This window comes from Trachemys scripta, chromosome 13 (genome assembly GCF_013100865.1).
Source record: "Trachemys scripta elegans isolate TJP31775 chromosome 13, CAS_Tse_1.0, whole genome shotgun sequence".
NCBI classification, from domain to species: Eukaryota; Metazoa; Chordata; order Testudines; family Emydidae; genus Trachemys; species Trachemys scripta.
The window spans coordinates 36,385,990-36,406,356 of NC_048310.1; the positions used below are offsets into that span (position 1 = coordinate 36,385,990).

At 42.0% G+C, this 20,367-nt stretch overlaps 1 protein-coding gene across 2 annotated transcripts in view; it reads right to left on the bottom strand.

Moving 5' to 3' along the window:
- The window catches only part of AMFR (autocrine motility factor receptor), a gene marked incomplete in the record, with an annotated part of 39,279 nt that extends 22,597 nt beyond the window's left edge, over positions 1–16,682 (bottom strand). For both annotated transcript variants that reach the window (XM_034788322.1, XM_034788321.1), the window contains 5 exon segments: positions 113–153; positions 4,085–4,237; positions 7,658–7,822; positions 11,306–11,398; positions 16,148–16,682. In XM_034788322.1, the coding sequence (XP_034644213.1) occupies positions 113–153; positions 4,085–4,237; positions 7,658–7,822; positions 11,306–11,398; positions 16,148–16,348 (653 nt within the window).
- Positions 16,683–20,367: the final 3,685 nt, after the last annotated feature.

The following is a 20,367-nucleotide window of genomic DNA, read 5'->3' on the forward strand; positions in this document are numbered from 1 at the left end:
CAAAAAGTCCCATTTGCAAACAAACAAAATAACTAAGCACCACCTTCAAAGTGAAGCACCTATCTGCACCAACATCTTGGCATGGGTATCACCTAAAACATATGCTACTTACCGTAAAATCACATGAGCAGTTCTCACTGTCACAAGTAGAGACTGTAAGGAAAAAAAGGTCAATCATTAATATAATTCCTCCCCGTTTTACAGATAGGGCTACTGAGGCAGGGAGTGGAAGCGACTTAGACAAGGATCACAGTGAACCAGTGGTAGAGCCAGGAATAGAACCAAGGTCTCCTGACTCCCAGCTCTCCGCCCCTGTCTTATAGGCCATACGGCCTCCTTAAACCTTAATGTTCTAAAGCCCTGTCTATGCTGGGATCAGAACTTTGCTAGCTCCCTGCAGCCATACATAGCACAGTTCTCATCCCACTGTGGGCAGGAACTAAGTATGAAGCTCAAGGAAACACACTGATGCTTATTAGTAGCTAGAAGTTTCAAGTGGGACCAAGAAAGCACCTCTAAGTCATTTTCATTCCTTTTGTTGAGGCGGACATAATCATTGCAGGAATAATTTCTGTCTTTAGTGTTATGTAATAGTAGATACAAGAACATGCATAGAATTACATCTTGTACCACACTCCTCATTGTAGAATGTGAGTGCCTCCCAGTAGTGCATTAAGCAACATAACTAATGTATTTGTTCTTTCATCCTTTTCCCAGAGGTAGAAGTAAGGGGAGTATATTTTGTTTTGGGCTGTTACAGCTGCAAGGGGAATGTAAATGTCCTTCTCTACATTTAAAATTTCAATCACAGATTTGCATTAACCAACTATATAATATTTTGTTTTCAATGTAGCCTCTCTCATCCTGAAAGATCAGTGTGTGTTTATGGATTCTACATACAATACACGGATCACTTAACCCAACTCTCAATTGGCCAATTGGATTAATTTTGCGGTCCTTGCTGCCTGAGTACTGAAGAGTACAAATATCTTTACAACAAAGTGGTGAATTAAAACAAGATATTTAGACTCCATAGCACACGGCCCATTGTATTACAATTCTTACAGTAGCTAAAATATAGGGCCTAAACTCTTCAGGTTTTCCCTTGACAGATGTTTTCCTTATCAGGCATTTCATGCCATGTCCTGGCTTTGACATAAATCTGTGCTCAACAGTTTATCCATCCAGCAGATCTTATAATCATTCTGTTTCACCAGAAGGATTTAATTTGTGTGTTACATTTACTTTTGCTCATTGGCTTGCTCAGAAATTTTCCCTGTAACTAGAAGACCTCTTGGGAACAAAGTACAGTAATTTTTCTGTTTCTGTAGTTTGGTATGTGATTGCATCAGCAACGTAGGAAGGTTTAATTGTCATGTGACAGGAGCAGATTGTGTGGCTGACGTAACTTTTTATGAAAGTTGGGTCCTGATTAGAACATGAGACAGTACTGAGCGATTTGTTGACATTACTTGCTTTCAGTCTGACCTGTGTATATTGCTTGGATGATTTGCTGATCATAAAATATGAAGATTTCAGTCAGACAAATGGCTATATTACTGTAAAAAAAATAATCCTAGAAATGTATTCCAAATGTATCAGACAGGGTGTTAACTTGAATGTTTTACTATTCACATGCAATATGACCAAACTACGGTTGCTGTCCAAATCACACCTGAATGTCCTGCCTTTCATATTTTAAAATTTCAACCCCGTGTTGCATTTATGTAATTTTTTTTTAAATTAAATTTCCTTTAACTGAAGAGAAAAAAAAAAGTCATGGGAAAAAATGGACTCATTTCACAGGATATGCTTGGTTGTGTATCTGGAGCATTGCACTTTAGCATTTGAAATGTTTATTCAGAAGCAACATATTGCCCTTTATAGATCATAGAATATCAGGGTTGGAAGGGACCTCAAGAGGCATCTAGTCCAACCCCCTGCTCAAAGCAGGACCAATCCCCAGACAGATTTTTGTCTCAAATCCCTAAATGGCCCCCTCCAGGATTGTACTCACAACTCTGGGTTTAGCAGGCCAATGCGCAAACCACTGAGCTATACTTGCCAGGCCCTTTCAGAACACAACCTACTTCCCTTACCACATTCACATCCCTCCCAAAACTCATCTCTGTCATCCTGCTGAGAAGAGGAGGGGCTAGGCAACACAAAGAGAAGGAAGAAGCCTGGCTAAAACCTGAGAATCACATTCACATCACTGTACTGAAAACACAGGGGAATAAAGCGAAATCAATGTTTGCAAAGTCAGGAAAGAGACTAATAGGGTACTTTTAAAAATCCAATATAATTACATATACTCAAATGGAATATAGTTGGCAGTGTCCGTTTTAAAGAGCATCAGATGGACTGTCAGCAGGAAAACATTTCAAAAGCCTTTCGCTGCAGTTTTACTACTTTTTCCTTTAAGTGCGAGGATCACCGCTGGATGTCAATGTTAGGAGGCATACAGAAAAGAACACGAGTGCATCTCCTGAGGCTCAACTTGCAGACACGCATGAGTAATTTCACTCACATGAGTGCAGGCCCATTGAAATCGAATACTCTACTCATGCAAGTAAGTCCTGGCAGGACAGTGCCCCTGGTTTGTTAATCAGATGCCTAAGAGCTATATCAATTCATTTGACATCTGATTTTTCAGAACTTGTTTTTAAAAATACATTGGTATGAGACAGAAACATCTGTGTTTATCTCAGTGTTAAACTTAGGGCTGCAAATCATCTTTGCTTTAAGAGGTGGTAGCTATGATATATCCTTTCAATGCTGCCTACTTTCGGCACAGTTGAAATCAATACATCTGTGTATGAGAAAAACTAATGAGCGTGCTTCTTGAGAAAGAGGAAGAATTAGCTGAGGTGCCTATTAGAATATGAGAGGCAATGTTAGAAAGAGCTCAGCTATCAGAAACATTACTGTGACAAATCTTCAGGTCCATTTCACTCTGCACGCCGTCTGGCTCATTTTTGTGTTCAGGTCAATCTTAGCTGAAACTTGTATTAAAGTGTCAAATACTGAAATGCCCACAGCCCTGCAGTAGCTGCCTCTGCTCTAACTAGGTGTCTCCAACTATCCCCCAGAAATCCCCAATTGTTTCCTCGCTCCACTATGTCAGGCAGTATTAGATCCTCCTACTTCCAGCTTGGATTAATTTAATATTAAGATGATCCAGATAACCACTATGTGGTACATGAACTAAGGAAAATATATACTTGTCCCACCCATAATAAGTAAAGAATAAATGGAGAAATACAGGTTGAACCTCTCTAATCTGGCATTCGCTGGTCCAACACTCTGTGGCACAGGCGCCAACTCTGTGGGTGCCCCTGGGCTGGAGCACCCACAGGGAAAAAATAGTGGATGCAGAGCATCCACCGGCGCCAAGCTCCCCCCTCTGCCCTCCTCACCTAGTGCCTCTCACACGCTGGCAGCCCTGCGCTTACCAACTGGCGTGGGGCTGGTGGCCAGGACCCCAGGTGGCAGCAAGGCCCCCAGGCGGGGGGCCACGCTGGGTGCAAAGCCTGGGGGTGCTGTAGCACCCCCTACACCCTTACTTCCTGCGCCTATGGAGACCCGCTGGCACTCCTGTAGTGCGGCAAATTCTCTGATTCGGCACAGGTCAGGTCCCGAGGGTGTCGGACTAGAGAGGTTCAACCTGTACTACATTGGAGAAATTGATTTAGATAACTATTCTAGTCCACATTGAACAGGAAAAATAAATACATTCTAATAGACACTTCACCTAATTCTTCCTGTATTTCTCATGAAGCGTGCCCATTGGTTTTTCTCATATACAGATGTCTTGATTTCAGCTGTGCTGAAAGTAGGCAGCATTGTATGGATTTATCATAGCTATCACCTCTTCAAGCAAAGATGATTTGCAGTCCTAAGTTTAAAACCAGGATAAACACAGATCTGTTGGCTACTTTGCAATAGGACAGTATTTATTTTAATTCTTTTAATTCTTTCTGGCTGGAGACTTTAAAAAACCAAACTGCAGAAGCCCCCAAATAAACCAAAGTTAAGAGGAAAACCAAAGTGCAAATCAACTTGCATATAAAGTGTGTCTCACCTCTGCTGCCATGAAAGCTAGGGTGTGCATTCCATGCGTATAGCCGATAACGCCACAGATAACTGCTAGACCACAACAGGAGAGTAACATGGCAATCAGCAGAGTCAGGACTCGGACGTGGCTGCTCATTGGGGTGGTGGGAGAGAAGGAAAGCTAAAACACATCAATACAAAACAGTGTTAAACTGGTCCTCTCACTGTTGCCTTCACCCACACATATTCAATTGATCCTAATTACTTCCTGAATATAACCAATGTTGCAACCTCAACCAGCTAACCCAAGCAGCTATGAGGGCAGGGAGAAAGAAAAAAACCAAAACGCGCACATACACTCCCTAAGGCCTTGTGACTCTAGCTTTCATTTATATTCACAGATTTTAAAGCCAGAAGGGACCATTGTCTAGAGTGACCTCATGCATAACTTAGGCTGCGGAACCTCACCGAGCCATTTCTGCATCAAGCCCATAACTTCTGTTTGAGCTGGAGGGTAGGGTGACCAGGCGTCCGCTTTTCGACCGGAACACCCGGTCAAAAAGGAACCCTGGTGACTTCGGTCAGTACTGCCGACTGGACCATTAAAAGTCTGGTCAGTGGTGCTACGGCGCTAAGGCAGGCTAGTCCCTACCTGTCCTGGCTGGCACCGCGCTGCACCCTGGAAGCGGCCAGCAGCAGGTCTGGCTCCTAGGCAGGGGGGCCACGGGGCTCTGCGCACTGCCCTCTCCCTGAGCACCGGCTCCGCACTCGGAGCTGGGGGCAGGGGCGGTGCCTGCAGGTGAGAACAGCGCGTGGAGCCTCCTGGTCCCCCTGCCTAGGACCTGGAGCTGCTGATTGTTTCTGGGGTGCACATAGCACGGAGCCAGGACAGGCTGCGCTGCTGACCGGAAGCCACCCGAGGTAAGCCCACGCCCCAACTCTGAACCCCAACCCCCTGCCCCAGCCCTGAGCCTGCCCCCCCCCAAACCCTGAGCACCCTCCTGCACCCCAAACCTCTCATCTCTGGCCCCACCCAGAGCCCTCAGCCTCCCCTGCACCCCAACCCCCTTCCCAGAGCCCCCTCCCACATCCTGAACCCCTCATCCCCAGCCCCACCCCAGAGCCCTCCTCCCCTCCTGCACCACAACCCCCTGCCTCAACCCACAGCCTGCTCCTACACTCCAAATCCCTCAGCCCCACCCCCCAGCCTAGAGCCTCCTCCTGCACCTCAAACCCCTCATCCCCAACTCCACCCCAGAGCTCACACCCCCAGCTGGAGCCCTCATTCCCTCCTGCACCCCAACTCCCTGCCCCAGCCTGAAGTCCCCTCCCACACCCTGAACCCCTCATTTCTGGCCCCACGGCAGAGTCTGCACCCTCAGTTAGAGCCCTCACCCCCTCCTGCACCCCAACTCCCTGCCCCAGCCCAGTGAAAGTGAGTGAGGGGGGAGAGCAAGCCACCAAAGGAGGGGGAATGTAGTGAGAGGGGGCAGGGCTAGGGTGTTCGGTTTTGTGCGACTAGGAAGTTGGCAACCCTACTGGAGGGTATGTTTTAGAAAGATATCTAGTCTTGATTTAAAGATGTCAAGGGATAGAGAATACACTACTTCCATAGGTAAGTTGTTCCAATGATTAGTTACCCTCGCTGTTAAAAAATTGTGCCTTATTTCTAGTTTGAATTTGTCGAACTTCAACTTCCAACACTGGATCTTGTTATGCCTTTTTCTCCTAGATTAAAGAGCCATCAGAAATCTCTCCCCATCCAGGTATTGGTAGACCATGCTCACCTTTTGATCAGAAGACTGAAAAATATTTCCTTTATATTATTTAAGATTACATATAATTTTAACTGAAAATTCTTATATGCTTTGCTTATAGATTATACCAAAAATAAAGTTATCTTAATTTAAGGATGAAACTCTCAGTCTGGGGTGTTTGGTTAATTATTAAGTTGGCTCACATATTTCATGCATTCAGTTGCTAAATTCATTCTTCTTTCCCCATTTGAGTTGGAGTCAGCTTCATAGTCACACATTTATCAAGAAAAGTGTTATAATCCAGACTTTAATGTTTTCCTTCAACAAGAAAGGAAGTCCCAGTACCAGAGCTCCGTTCTTAAGAGCTCTCGCTCAAACGCAATAAGCATTTCTACCTTTACAGTCTGCTCTCTCTTAGCCTTCTAGAAGATAACTTCAGTACACCAAGAACTGCTAGATAACCTTCCTGTTGATCTCTGGTTTAGTTATTCCACCCCACTCAATCTCATTTCACTCAAGGCCACTATCGAACTCCTGGAAAGGCAACCCTTCCTGGGTGGTGAAATGGGAAAAAAATGGGGAGTACAAGAGGCCTTAAAATATAGAGTTTGGGGTAAACCAGCGAATTCAGTCTGGCTCAGGCTTTTATTTAATGACACTGAAGCAAAGAAAGCAGCACGTACTTTATAGATATTTAAGTGTTTACAATTACTCAAGTACAAAGCTGATTTTTCTAATCTCAATAATAGTCCATCAAAAAAGAGAATTAAAGTGCTTGTCAGGTAACATATATTGTGGCGCACACACTACCATGTGAAAGCTTTTAATTTTGTAATCTACATTATATCACTAGTCATATGTCCAGCATAATAAACAGACCTGGCCCAGTTCGAGGGATCAGATTACAACAGTGTGCGTAAGGGTCAATTTGTTTATTTAACTAAAACTGAACGGACACTTCATTCATTTTAAGACCCCTATCAAATGTGCACTCCAATAACTTACTCAAAGGCATTGTTTCTCACTACTCTGCTCCCTATCCTTGTTTAGAACCATCTTAGCTCTCCATAGTCTCATTGCTATTGGTGCAAAAGCCATGTCCTCTACAGCTCCAGCCACCTGGTACGGCCTCTCTCACCTCCATCTCATTTAATTTCCCAGATGAAGACGGTCTTTCCTCCTCTCCCCCTCTGTGACTCACTATTTAACTCTCTAATACAGATATCGTTTGGGATACAGTTTATAATATATGGTACATATAAAGATGCATCGTGTGCCATCAGTTCTTGATAGAGGCACAAGGATCATAACTATTTCGAAGTATGAAAACTGCACAGAAACTATAAATACGCAGTGAAATCCAATTCCTTTTGCTCTATTCTTTGTAATTTCACTTTGAGAGATCAAAAAAAATTTCAAACTACCCTCAGAAAACTACCTAACTGGGCATCAAACTGAGGGCGATTTTCTAGAATTCTTAGCTAAGGCAATTTGAGGAGGACACTTCTTAAAAAAGGAGATTTATAGCAGTAATTCTAGGCAAGGTAAGAACACACAGAGCTTTACATCTGAGGATCTTTCAGCATTTTATGAAAAAGGATAAATATCATTTAACATGGGATGATCATTTAAAATAGAAGAACTGTAGCAGGGAGGTTAAGGACCTGATATTCAGAGGTGCTGAGGATTCGCAGCTCAGTTTGAAGTCAATGGGAGACATGAGTGCTCAACATCTCTGAAAAATCAAGCCCTAAGTGACACAACCAAGGCCACACAGAGAGTCAGTGCTGGCACTGGGAGCAGAACTCACATCTCCCAACACACAGGCATTAGGAAAAACTTACATATTCAAATCGATCCTTGCACAGCTGAACCATGAGGTGGAGAAACACAAGCCCAGAGAACCAGAGGCACCACATGACCACCTCTTCCACTGTCTGAACATTCAGCACACCAAAAATAAAGATAAACTTGTAGAAGATGAAATTCCAGAATTTGTCCTTCAGATGCTAAAAAGGAAGATATTTATTTCTGTAGGTAATCAAAGTAGTTACACAAAGCTCAAATACAAAATTATCCACCCCGGCTATTTTATTAATAAAAAAAACCCTATAATAATTTGCAACTTACGCAGTTTCTTCATCTGACAATCATGACATGTCTCACAATTATTTAATCCTCATGACGCACCCATGAGACAGGGAAGTATCCACATTTCACAAGTAGGAAACTTGCTACACAGCAAGTCAGTGGTAGAATGGGGAGTAGAAACCCCAATTCACAGTCACTTGCATTACCTGCTACTATCATTTAGCACGTGCTTTAGGACAGTACTTACAAGTCCCATTGTGCTAGATATTGGAGAGAGGAAAAGGACAGTCCCTGCTCCAGGGAGCTTATGGTCTCAGTTGAGCTAAGAAGCAAAGATGAGTGCAACAGATAATAGGCAGGAGGGAAGATGAAGGAAACAGAAGTATGAAAATGTGATAGGCCAGCTCGATGGGGATATTTTGTATTATTTTTAAAATAACAGGATATGAACAACACAAAAATGAAAAATATTAGAAATTCCTGCCATCAAGGGGGATGGATTTAAATCACCAATTTTAATGATTTGCATTTGTACTTTTTAGTTATTTCTCTAAAGAAGGCTGATTCCCATTGGTTGGTAGCCATTAAAACATGTTTATTTGCAAACAAATACAGCCTTTACACTAAATTTGGTGCTTCTTTTTGCTAACCAGGAGGATACACTATAAAAACATTAATTTAAGCAATTAAATTACTTAACTCACATTTATCCAGATAATTTAAAAATATAAAAATTAACTATGTTAGAAAATTGTGATTTTTTTTTTTTTTTATAAACTTGGGATTTGTGTCAAGCTCTATTTGGATGGAAAGTCAAATACAATTAAAAATGCACAAAAACAACATTTTTTTAATTAAATAAAACTACCTTAACTGTGCTGGATACATAAGAAACACGTTTTATCAAAACATGTTTTGCATCTAAAACTGATTTATTAAACAGGTTCTCTCTCTATGTAAACGATTTATCTTTAAGGAGAAAATTGAATGATTGTTTCTGGTCACCATGCCCTTCAAGATTTTAGAACTGGTAGATCTCATCCTCTCATATCTAATTTTTGTTCATAGATTGGAAGAAGAAAACAAGCTTTCCTGTGTTTCCAATTCCCAATTGATTTCTTAACTTGAATGAACCTGTCACTGAACTGAACCTGAATACATTGAAACGAAGAAAATATTCTCTCTGCACCTGCAAAAGAGGCTATTGCTGTCAGTCAGATGCTTTAGCATGTCAACAAACTTTGGTTCCAGGCTTTTAGCCAGTCACTCCCACCAGCTCAATGGTTTGACTTTCTTTAAAACTTGGTGACAAACATGTTCTAATATGTTTTTAATTATTTTAAGTGATTTAAACAGATTATAGTAAATTTAAGCCTTAACATAGGTTATCCATTTTTATCCATGCTGCCTGTCATCTACCTAGCCTCCACTAGACACCCCTTTCTCTTAAGGTGTATTGACTAAATGATCTTCCTTTTGTACCATTGCAACAAGACAGTGCAGCATTGTAGATAAAGGTTTTTTACTATGAATTTGTACAGTGCTTAACACAATGGGGCCTTGATCTCAACTGGATCCTCAGTATCATAGCAATGTGGCTGCGAGGCTACCAATATTGCCATTTCATTTCTGGATTGCTGGTATATACTATTAAACCTTTCTTCTGCCATTGTAGGAAATTAAGAGAAAGTCACAAAAATCTAACCCTCTAAAAACACTCAATGTATAAGATGCTTGGTCTCCAACATAATGGCTACATGCAAGAAGGGAGAAGATGAGCAACAGTGGGACAGGAAAATCATTCCCACACACATGCAATCAGAAAGAAAGACAGTACACTGGTTAGTTACTGCAGGATAAAAGCCACTGTACAATTTGCAGGGCATGGGGAGGCTTTATAGAAAAAAAAATATCAATCCTCTTTATAAAAACACAATGAAATCATCAGCAAGACAGCTAGAACAGGCTAATAATTCCTTCAGAGTGATCGCATTTTTGACCTACCAACATATATAGCCTGTCTTTCAAAGGAAGCTATCAAAGTACATTTCAATTTTTAAAGGGACAGTGAACACACTAGAAAATAGCATTGACACTGCTTTGAATTCCATGTCCATATGGTCACCACGGACAACTGAAAAAAATCTAGCGCAAAGCCCCTGGGAGAGTGCCTCACTTTTAAAGCATAGGCACTGCATTCAGACGTCTTTAGGTTTGTGAATCACCAATATGATAGATTGCAAGAGATCTGTGAACAAGTAAATAATAGTGCCCCATTTGCACTGCATGCCTGTTACATTAAAACTTCTATGGCTTAATTTTTTTCAATGACTGCATGTGTGTGTGTGTGTGTATATATATATATAGAGAGAGAGAGAGAGAGAGAGAGAGAGAGAAAACATATTTTGAAGGGACACAGTCAACTTGATTTTTGAAAATTAATTTTCAAAATAACTCCATTTTCTGACAGAACAGGTTTTAAATAGTATGTCCTGAAATCTTTTTTAAAATCCTTTAAAAAATGTTTTTCCTGCTTCCTTGCTGATGTTTAGAAGAGGGGCAAGCCTAAGGAAGGCCAGTAACAAATGGACTTGGGCTCAGCTCTCCCGCCCTCTCTGTGCACGTGTCTGCCGACTGCCACTGATGGGAAACCTCCTCTTCTTGCAGAGGCTGAAGGTGCATGAGAGTTATGTCATCATGCCAGAGCATGAGGAAAGAGTTGTAGCTGACCAGTACTAAAACAGTGAAATTAACTATGTAAAAAAGTACTGTGAAGTGCACAAAGTAAACTAAAATCAAAAATAGAGAATTGTTTTCCTCTAATTCCCTTTAAAATTAAGAGCACTTCTAAGCACAGGAACAAAATTTTTGATGGAAGTGCAATTTTTTAGTTGATAGGTGTCCTTTTAAAATAAAATAGCAGCTCACCGAAATTAAAGCTCCTCTTCAGAAACAAGCCAGAAGATTTATGGATGCTTATATAATGAACTGAGTAGTTTCCCATAAGAGAACTGCAAAGGGCTTCTTGGTTTATTTTAAACTTCCATACATTTTATTGAACGTGCATTTTCAAAATATCAAAAAGGAATATCTCCAAATCATGGACAAATCACCTTCTAAGCTTGGGGTTAAAAAGGGACGCAATTTTGATGGAAAGATGGGCAAAATCAATCTTACTTTTAAAAAAAATCGTTGTAAATCATAAGAGCTACATTTGTATCTCTAAAAAACTGTTAGGGTGCTAAATGTTAATCTGTGCAACTCTCAATATTCCCAGATGGGATATTAAAACCATTCATCTACAAAAAAAACCCCATGTGAAGATAAATAGGAGACAGATTAAGAAAACATGTATCTGAGAGCAAGGCAATTCGTCTAGAAACCTCATATGTTTTACTTACCTGCTTCTCACTAACACGAAGAGGACCAAACACCGCACACTGGATTAGTTTAGCAATCAACATCAGGAAACAGCAGGCAGTATTTACCAGTACCTAAAAAGAAATTAAACATATTTTAGTCCTATTCATTAAAGAGAGCACTATATCTCACCCCCTTGTTATTGTGCAGTACAGTATTTGTTTCAGTTAGTCTGTAAAATATGCCCCTTCCTAAAGCCTAACTTCTAGGCACCGTACAGTAGAATACATGTCATTATCATTTCATTTGTGGAAACGCTGATCTGTGTCATTAAGAGCAACAGCATCATTAGGCAGATAACCAAGCTACCACACCTACATTTGCAAGGAAACAGATTTATTTACCCAAGTTATCATTAATACCTTACATCATTAAAAATGAAATAATGTCAGAATTTGATTTTCTTTTCACTATTTATTTAGTTTACTTATTTTATCCATCTCAGCTTAGACAATAAAAACTGACTAGTCAAATTCATTTTTGTTCCCAGTAAATTTTACTTTCTGGTTTCCACTGGCTTTACGCTTTAGCAACAGCTGATTTATGATGCCCCACATCATCAGGTCAGTGGCATTCAGAAATGATTAATGAGTCGTTCAAAACATTTTTAAATCTAAGAGCGTAGTTTAGATTAGCAATCATCATTTAACTGGACCGGTTCAACATATCAAAAACTTTTAAAACTGCATCAGATTTACTAGTTAGTACAAATTATCGTGAACATTTTCTAGAATAAAGTTCATAAACTTTAACATTTTTAAAATACAGTACTTAAAAGGCAACGAGGAATCTGATGGCACCTTAAAGACTAACAGATTTATTTGGGCATAAGCTTTTCTGGGTAAAAACCCACTTCTTCAGATGCATGGAGTCAAAATTACAAATACAGGCATAAATACATATTGGCACATGAAGAGAAGGGAGTTACCTTACAACTGGAGAACCAATGATGAAGGCCAATTTAATCAGGGTAGATGTGGTCCACTCCCAATAATTGATGAGGAAGTGGGTTTTTTATCCATGGAAATCTTATGCCCAAATAAATTTGTTAGTCTTTAAAGTGCCACCAAACTCCTCGTTGTTTTTGTGGATACAGACTAACACGGCTACCCATCTGATACTTAGTATTTAAAAGGGACACTGTCCATTTAAAAATCATATATGCTGCAAACAAATTTATATCTTACTATAAACACCTTAATAGATTATTCAAAGTTATCATTTTTAAAATCCATTTACTTTTCACTGTTTATGCTCTGACTTTTTGCTTTTCTCTCAGCCCAGACAATAAAAATCAATAAAGTCAGTTTCCCTTTTGCTTATAGTCAGTGTCATTTCCAAGTTCTTAATTTTGGAATATTTGCCACCCAAACACATGGGAGAATACTTATTTGTTTAAAATACACTGTTTTCATTTGAACTTTTTTTTTAAATTGTGAAATATTTCCGTTAGTTTCAGGGTTGATAAAAATATGCTAGCAAATTTTAAATTTGGGGCCAAATTTAAGTTGACAGGGTCCTTTACAAGGAATTATTTTTAAAATGATCAAGTTGTTTCCCTCCTAAATTACAAATGTATATTTTAGTTTCCAAAAAAAAAACATTTTACAGAAGCCATAAAAGCTTGGTTATGCCTGATGCCAACATGCAAGTCTAACTACACACTTGTCACAGGTAATGCTTTGCATAACACAGACATCAAGCAAAATTAGGCTCTAGGTTGGTCTGTGCTGAAATTTTCTAAATCTATCTCACCTTGATATTTAAATTGCTGAATACAAGTCAGAATACTCCAGTCTGAACATGTTCACAGTGACACCATTCATACCAGGCCTGAAAATCTAATAAATAAAACCTATCTGCTTTCTGGAATTGCGCCAGTTAAATCTCTCTGGGATTATAGCTCTTGACAGTCATTTCAATGAAAATCGTAATGAGTAGAAAATACTGAATCGCTTAAACTGGTTTCTCTGTTTTTTGCCAACCAATCCTTTTGATTAACTTTTGAACTATATAGGACACAAGAAGTGAGAAATGATGAGAATATACATTCCAATAACACAGCACTTAAAGGGACACGGTACAATTTTTCAAAGCGCCTCACCAACTTGGGAACCTAAATCCCATTTTCTAAAGGGACTCAAGAGCCTTTAAATGTCTTTTGCATTTTTGAAAATTTACCCATAGTCAATTTAAAAACCATATATTGTTTACCTACAGATTGGTAACACCACCTTGGATTATTAAACACAAAGGAATTTAAAAATCTAATATACCCAGTCACTATTTATGTTCTTCGTTGAGGTTTTTTTAATCTCAGTAGGCACGGACAATGAAAATCAATGAAGTAGGGATAGTCTTTTTATTCTGGTTGTACCGCACCTCACACAGTGGGGTCCTGGTCAATGACTAGGGCTCCTAAGTACTATGGTAATACAAATAATAATAATAAATTGTAGTCATTTATAGTCACTTCCATTTTCAGGTTCTCATGCTACATGTTTTGGTTTCTGACACTGTAGGTGATTTTTTTCTTTTTAAGATTATGGAAACATTTCTACTTGCCTTAGGTTTTGCAAAATCTTTGTTTCAAAATTTTGGGCAAAAGACATAATCCTCTCTTACAAACATTTATTACTGAGTATCATGCTTAATGTTTTGAATTGTCTCATTGGCTAATCCCAAAGCGTCACAGGCATAATAAACACTATTGTTTTGTAGTGTCCGGATACCTAAATTGACAACATCCCTTTAAAAATTTAACTTTAAAAATAATTTTCATGTAAAAAGAGAAAGACATTAAAATATTAAATTGAGCACAAAGCATATACTTTATCCAAGTACAAACTGTGGTATACACACACAGGTACACTGCCACAATTAACATATTACTATCTTAGTGACCACAAAGACAGTCTACAATCTCACTTTTGTTTCGTTTTACACCGAGTTCATGTAAATTAACACAGTCTGAGTCTTGCAAAACCATTGCAGAGCCTGGAGGATCAACATCGTTCGTGTGTGTCAATTTCAAAAAATACATACAAAATCCTTTAAAAGATCAGTAAGGACTAGTAAACCATGATTTCTTGATCAGGGCCCAAAATTAAAAAATTAAAAATTGGGTCCAGGGCAAAAGAGCAAAGTATGTTTTTAACATTAAAACATAAGATTAACTGGCTTTAACTCCTTTTTTTAATTTATAAACTGAAATCTGCCAAATTGACAGCCATATAGAGAAATCTCTGCTTAGCAACACAACAGATGCACTATGAACATGGTGTCCAGATTGCTTCTCCCAATCTGACTCAATAATGACCTGGAGGGACCAGTTCTAAGGGCAAAGTGAGTTAAATTCCTGTGGAGTGTTCACACACTTTGTCCTCTCTGCTGAAGCTAACAGGGGAGCCTAACCGGGGAAGCAATTTTTTGTAATGTAGACATTGGGACTAAATTCTAGGCAAGTTTTCTTCCAGCCTCTAGCATGCAAGGCCCAATGCTGTATAGAAGTTTCTTAATGTTGCTAGCATTGGCTCAAGTCCACCTGTTTTAGCAACACGGGAAGCTGACAGCAGACAGACCATTAGTGTTTAGACCCAAACCAGCACTCAAAACAGCACTCCGCCTACTCTACAGCTCCCAAAATTGTGAACGCTGATGAAGCCAAAATGGTGTTAGCAGCCGCGAGAAATGTTGAACAATTTCCCTAATGAATGCAAGGTCTAAAACTAAAGTTTACCAGTGCAAACTTGCACCTATTTAACATGTAATTTACACCCCCTTACACATCTCTTCTGACCCAGACAGTTTAAATCCTTGTGTAAATCACACCAATGGGCCCGGAAACTGATAAAGAGGACTTCTGTTCAGTGACTGAGTCTAACCTCTATAACTGGACCTTGGAAACCAGACTCAGACCATCAGACTCACTTCAGACAAACCAATGGCCAGCCTCATCACACAGTCGCAGCTATCAGTCACTACAGACCTAGTCCAGATTCAATCCAGTGACCAGTGAACTACAGCAGGTATGTTTGAACCATGGCTGTGCTATTTACACAAGAGTCTGCTAGTTGGGGGAAGGAACTATTTCCTCCAAGTCTGGGGGACCCTGTTATCCCCAGAGGGAGCTGGAAGTCAAGCCAGGTGTTCCTGGGGCATTGTCCCTGGGGCATCAAGGCAATCGCACCCCCGGGATCCACAGGTCACCCTCCCACAAAGCGAGCCCCCCAACATCACTCATTCCTTCAGGAATACTTAGCCCTCCCCAGCTCAGCTACCCACCCTCAGCGCTCCCTCCCCCCAACCAACCTCCAGCCCAGCTACCTGTCCTACAGGACCCTCTGTGTCCCCAAACCACTACCCATCCCCAGGCCCCTTTCCCCCCACCCCCCTAGCCAGCTCCAGAGCTCCTTTCTGGGACCCCAGCCTCACCGCTCACCCCAGGGCCCATCTCCCACCCCCCCCCAGCCTCACTGCCCCCCCTCCCGCCCCCCCCCGACCCCTTTCCCTCCCCTCCAACCTCACTGCTCGCCCCAGGGCCCATCCCCCCCCCCTCCCGCCCCCCCGCCCCCCCTCCCGCCCCCCCGGACCCTCTCCTGCCCCCCCAGCCTCACTGCCCGCCCCAGGGCCCATCTCCCACCACTCCCGCCCCCCCCAGCCTCACTCCCCCCCCCCTCCAGATCCCTCTCCCCCCACTCCCGCCCCTCCAGCCTCACCGCTCGCCCCAGGGCCCATCTCCCCTCACTCCCGCCCCCCCAGCCTCACTGCCCGTCCCCGGGCCCCTCTCCCCCTCTCCCGGCCCGGCCCGGCCCCGCTCTCACCCAGACGCAGAGGCTGTCCGACAGCAGGTAGTAGGCGACGTCCAGGGGCTGGGGCCCGGCTCCGGGCGCAGACTCGCCGGCGGGGCCCGGGCTGAGGGCGCGGTAGGCGCTGACGACGCTGCCGAGCAGCCCCAGCGCGCTGAGCCCCGTGTAGGTGCGGAGGCTGGGCCAGGGGAAGCGCTCCAGGAAGAGCAGCGGCATCGCGGCCACGGGCCTCCAGCGGCCCCCTCCGCTTCCCTGAGCCGGGCCTGTCCCCCGCGCCCCCGGCTCGGCTCGGCCCGGCCCGCGGCCTAACGCTCCCTCCCGGCTCCGCAGCCGCCGCCTCAGTCCCGCTCACACTCCCGCGGCCGCAGCTACGGGCCCCGACTCGCTGGCCCTCCGCGGGCTCCTCCTTCCTGCCTGCGCCGGGCCTGGGCGGGCGCCTCCCCCTGGCGCTGCTCCGGGCCTGCCGCGCCCGCCGATCGCCCAGCACCGCCCCCGGCTGGAGGGGCCGGAGGGGCCGCGGGTGTGAAGTGTAGCGGGGGAGGCGGATGCGCTTTGAGGCGCCGAACAGCAAACGGCCAAGGAAAGTCTCCCCTGTCCCTCCTCCGCCCACCGGGGTGCCGCGGCGGCGGTGGATTAGCCCCGTTCCCCGTCGGGGCGGGCTCCGGAGAGAAGCTGCAGCCTGTGTACAACGCGGGGTAATGCAACGCCTGGGGGCCGCGCCACGGCCGAGAAGGGAGAGAGGATGGGCCGGGTCTGGAAGGGAAAATGAGGATGTGAAAGACTTGGAGGTTTCCACACTAGGGTGAACTCAGGGTCCGCTTTTGAAAGGTCTTTAGGTGCCTAAAGATGCAGATGGGCACCGAGCGGGGTTATCCAAAAGAACCTGGGCACCTAACTGGCACCCGGGTAGTTTTGAAAATCTCCCTATGCCCCCTTTAGGGCATCTTTAGGCACCCAAATACCTTTGAAAGTCTGGCCCTGAGTCCTTTGGAGGTTAGCAGGTATGGCAAAGGCAGGGAAGCCAGACTCAATCCCTCCCTCTCTAATTAGTGTGCTTCAACACTTCTTTATACATTAGAGGTATAATAATGTATAAAAAATAATAATCCAAACCATCAAGAAATCAGGATCAAATCTACCTATTTGCTGACCATCAGTGTGGAGATGCTGTTATAAAAAATCTGGACTTGCTGAGAGCAAATAGCGTTATTTCACAATCCTTCCCACTTAACACCCTTTAAAGGACTGGTTCTCAACCTTTCCGGACTACTGTGCCCCTTTCAGGAGTCTGATTTCAGCCCCAGGTGGCAAAGCTCAGTCTTCTGCCCAGGGATGAAGCTAAAGCCAGAGCCCTACCATATGGGGCTGAAGCACGTAATTTAGCTCCACGAGGCCCACTGTAGTGTGGGGCCCCAGATAATTGCCCTGCTTGCCACCCCCTAACCCCATCCCAGGTTGAGAAACATTGACATAGTATATAGAGCAGTATAAACAAGTCATTGTCCGTATAAAGCAACAGAGGGTCCTGTGGCACCTTTAAGACTAACAGAAGTATTGGGAGCATAAGCTTTCGTGGGTAAGAACCTCACTTCTTCAGATGCAATTGTCCGTATGAAATTTTAGTTTGTACTGACTTCGCTAGTGCTTTTTATGCTGCCTGTTGTAAAACTAGGCAAATATCCAGATGAGTTGACGTGCCCCCTGGAAGACTGCTGCATACCCCCAGTGGTATGTGGATCCCTGGTCGAGAACCACTGCTTAAAAATAAATATAATGTGTGTCAAGGTGCTGGCATGACAGCCATGGAGAATTGAAGTTTTTCCACTAAACGTGACAGTGGTTTTTCCACATACAGCCGTACCAGCGTGCCTCAACCTGGCCCTGAAGGAACCACTAATGGGATGAGGAAATAGCTGTCCTAATTAGTCTCTGTCCTATGAAACATCATTGAAACGAGTGAAATCTCCATTGTGAACTAGACGGATATCCAAGTCATTTCACATAGACCAAACCACCACCAGCTGACTGTCGATTAATCACAGTTAACTCACAATTAACTCAAAAAATTAATCAAGATTAAAAAATTTATAGCGATTAATTGCAGTTTTAATTGCACTGTTAATAGAATACCAATTGAAATTTATTAAATATTTTTGGATAATTTTATATATTTTCAAATATACTGATTTCAATTACAACACAATATAAAGTGTACAGTGCTCACTTTACATTATTTTTATTACAAATATTTACACAGTAAAAATGATAATAGTATTTCTCAACTCACCTCATACAAGTACAGTAGTGCAATCTCTTTTATTGTGAAAGTGCAACTTACAAATGTAGATTTTTTTTTTGTTATATAACTGCACTCAAAAATTGTAAAACTTTATAGCCTACAAGTCCACTCAGTTCTACTTCTTCTTCAGCCAATCACTAAGACAAACAGGTTTGTTTACATTTACAGGAGATAATGCTGTCTGCTTCTTATTTATAATGTCACCTGAAACTGAGAACAGGTGTTCACATGGCACTTCTTTAGCTGGCATTGCAAGGTATTTATGTGCCAGATATGCTCAACATTCATATGCCCCTTCATGCTTCGGCCACCATTCCAAAGGACATGCTTCCATGCTGATGATGTTCATTAAAAAAAATAATGCATTAATTAAATTTGTGACTGAACTCCTTGGGGGAGAATTGTATGACTCCTGCTCTCTTTTACCCGCATTTTACCATATATTTCATGTTATAGCAGTCTCGGACGATGACCCAGCACCTGTTGTTCATTTTAACAATGCTTTCGCTGCAGATTTGACAAAATGCAAAGAACGTACCACTGTGAGATTTCTAAAGATAGCTACAGCACTCGACCCAAGGTTTAAGAATCTGAAGCGTCTTCCAAAATCTGAGAGGAACGAGGTGCAGTGTATGCTTTCAGAAGTCTTAGAAAAACAACACTCCGATGCAGAAACTACAGAACCTGAACCACCAAAAAAGAAAATCAATCTTCTGCTGGTGGCACCTGACTCAGATAATGAAAATGAATGTGACTGTCCGCACTGCTTTGGATTGTTATTGAACAGAACCCATCATCAGCATGGACGCATGTCCTCTGGAATGGTGGTTGAAGCATTAAGGGACATATGAATCTTTAGCGCATTTGGCATGTAAATATCTTGCGATACTGGCTACCACAGTGCCATGCGAATGCCTGTTCCTACTTTCAGGTGACATAGGAAACAAGCGAGCAGCATTATCGTCTGCAAATGTAAACAAACTTGTTTGTGTGAGCGATTGGCTGAACAAGAAGGCAGACTGAGTGGACTTGTATATGCTAAAGTTTTACATTGTTTTATTATTTAATGCAGTTTTTTTCGTACATAATTCTACAAGTGTAAGTTCAACTCTCATGATAGAGCTTGCACTATACTACTTGTATTAGGTGAATTGAAAAATACTATTTGTTTTTTTACATATTTGTAATCAAAAATAACTATAAAGTGAGCACTGTACACTGTGTTGTAATTGAAATCAATATATTTAAAATGTAGAAAACTTCCAAAATATTTAAATGACATTTTATTATTAACAGCGCTATTAATTGTGATTAATTTTTTTAATCGCTTCACAGCCTTAGCTTATTTTTAACTCCCACGTGAAGGTTTGTGTGTTGTTTTCTTAGCTTTTAAAATGGTCACCTAATTGCTAATTTGGAGGAACTGGGTTTATGTTTTTTGCCACATGGTGGCACTAAAGCAGTAGTCCATTCTGCAATTTTATTTTTGCAGTCAATATTGGTTAGCCTCCACCATAATGGAAAAAATAATTGGTTGTTCCTTTAAATTAGCAGAACATCATACCACATCGTCCAAGTATTTAAAACTAAGTAGTCTCATTTTCTGTACCATGAGGCTCATGTAATATTAAAATGCCTACCAGTCTTAAGCTGTTATGTCAAACTTAATTACATGTATCCATCATGGCAATTCTTGACTTGAACACTCAGTATTTATTTTTAAATGCCATTTGTAAGAATTTATTTGGCATGCAGCTTTGGCTTTTCCAGTTCTCTTTTTTGCTTATTACAGTCCAGCAATAGATTTTTCTTAGCAGCTACATGACAACTTACACTCCTTTTCAGGTCTAGAATGGTAAAAAGTGTGAATTAAAAATTGCAACAGGCATTCTGTAAACCCTCTCAGACAGCAAATGTACAATACTAATTCCAATAA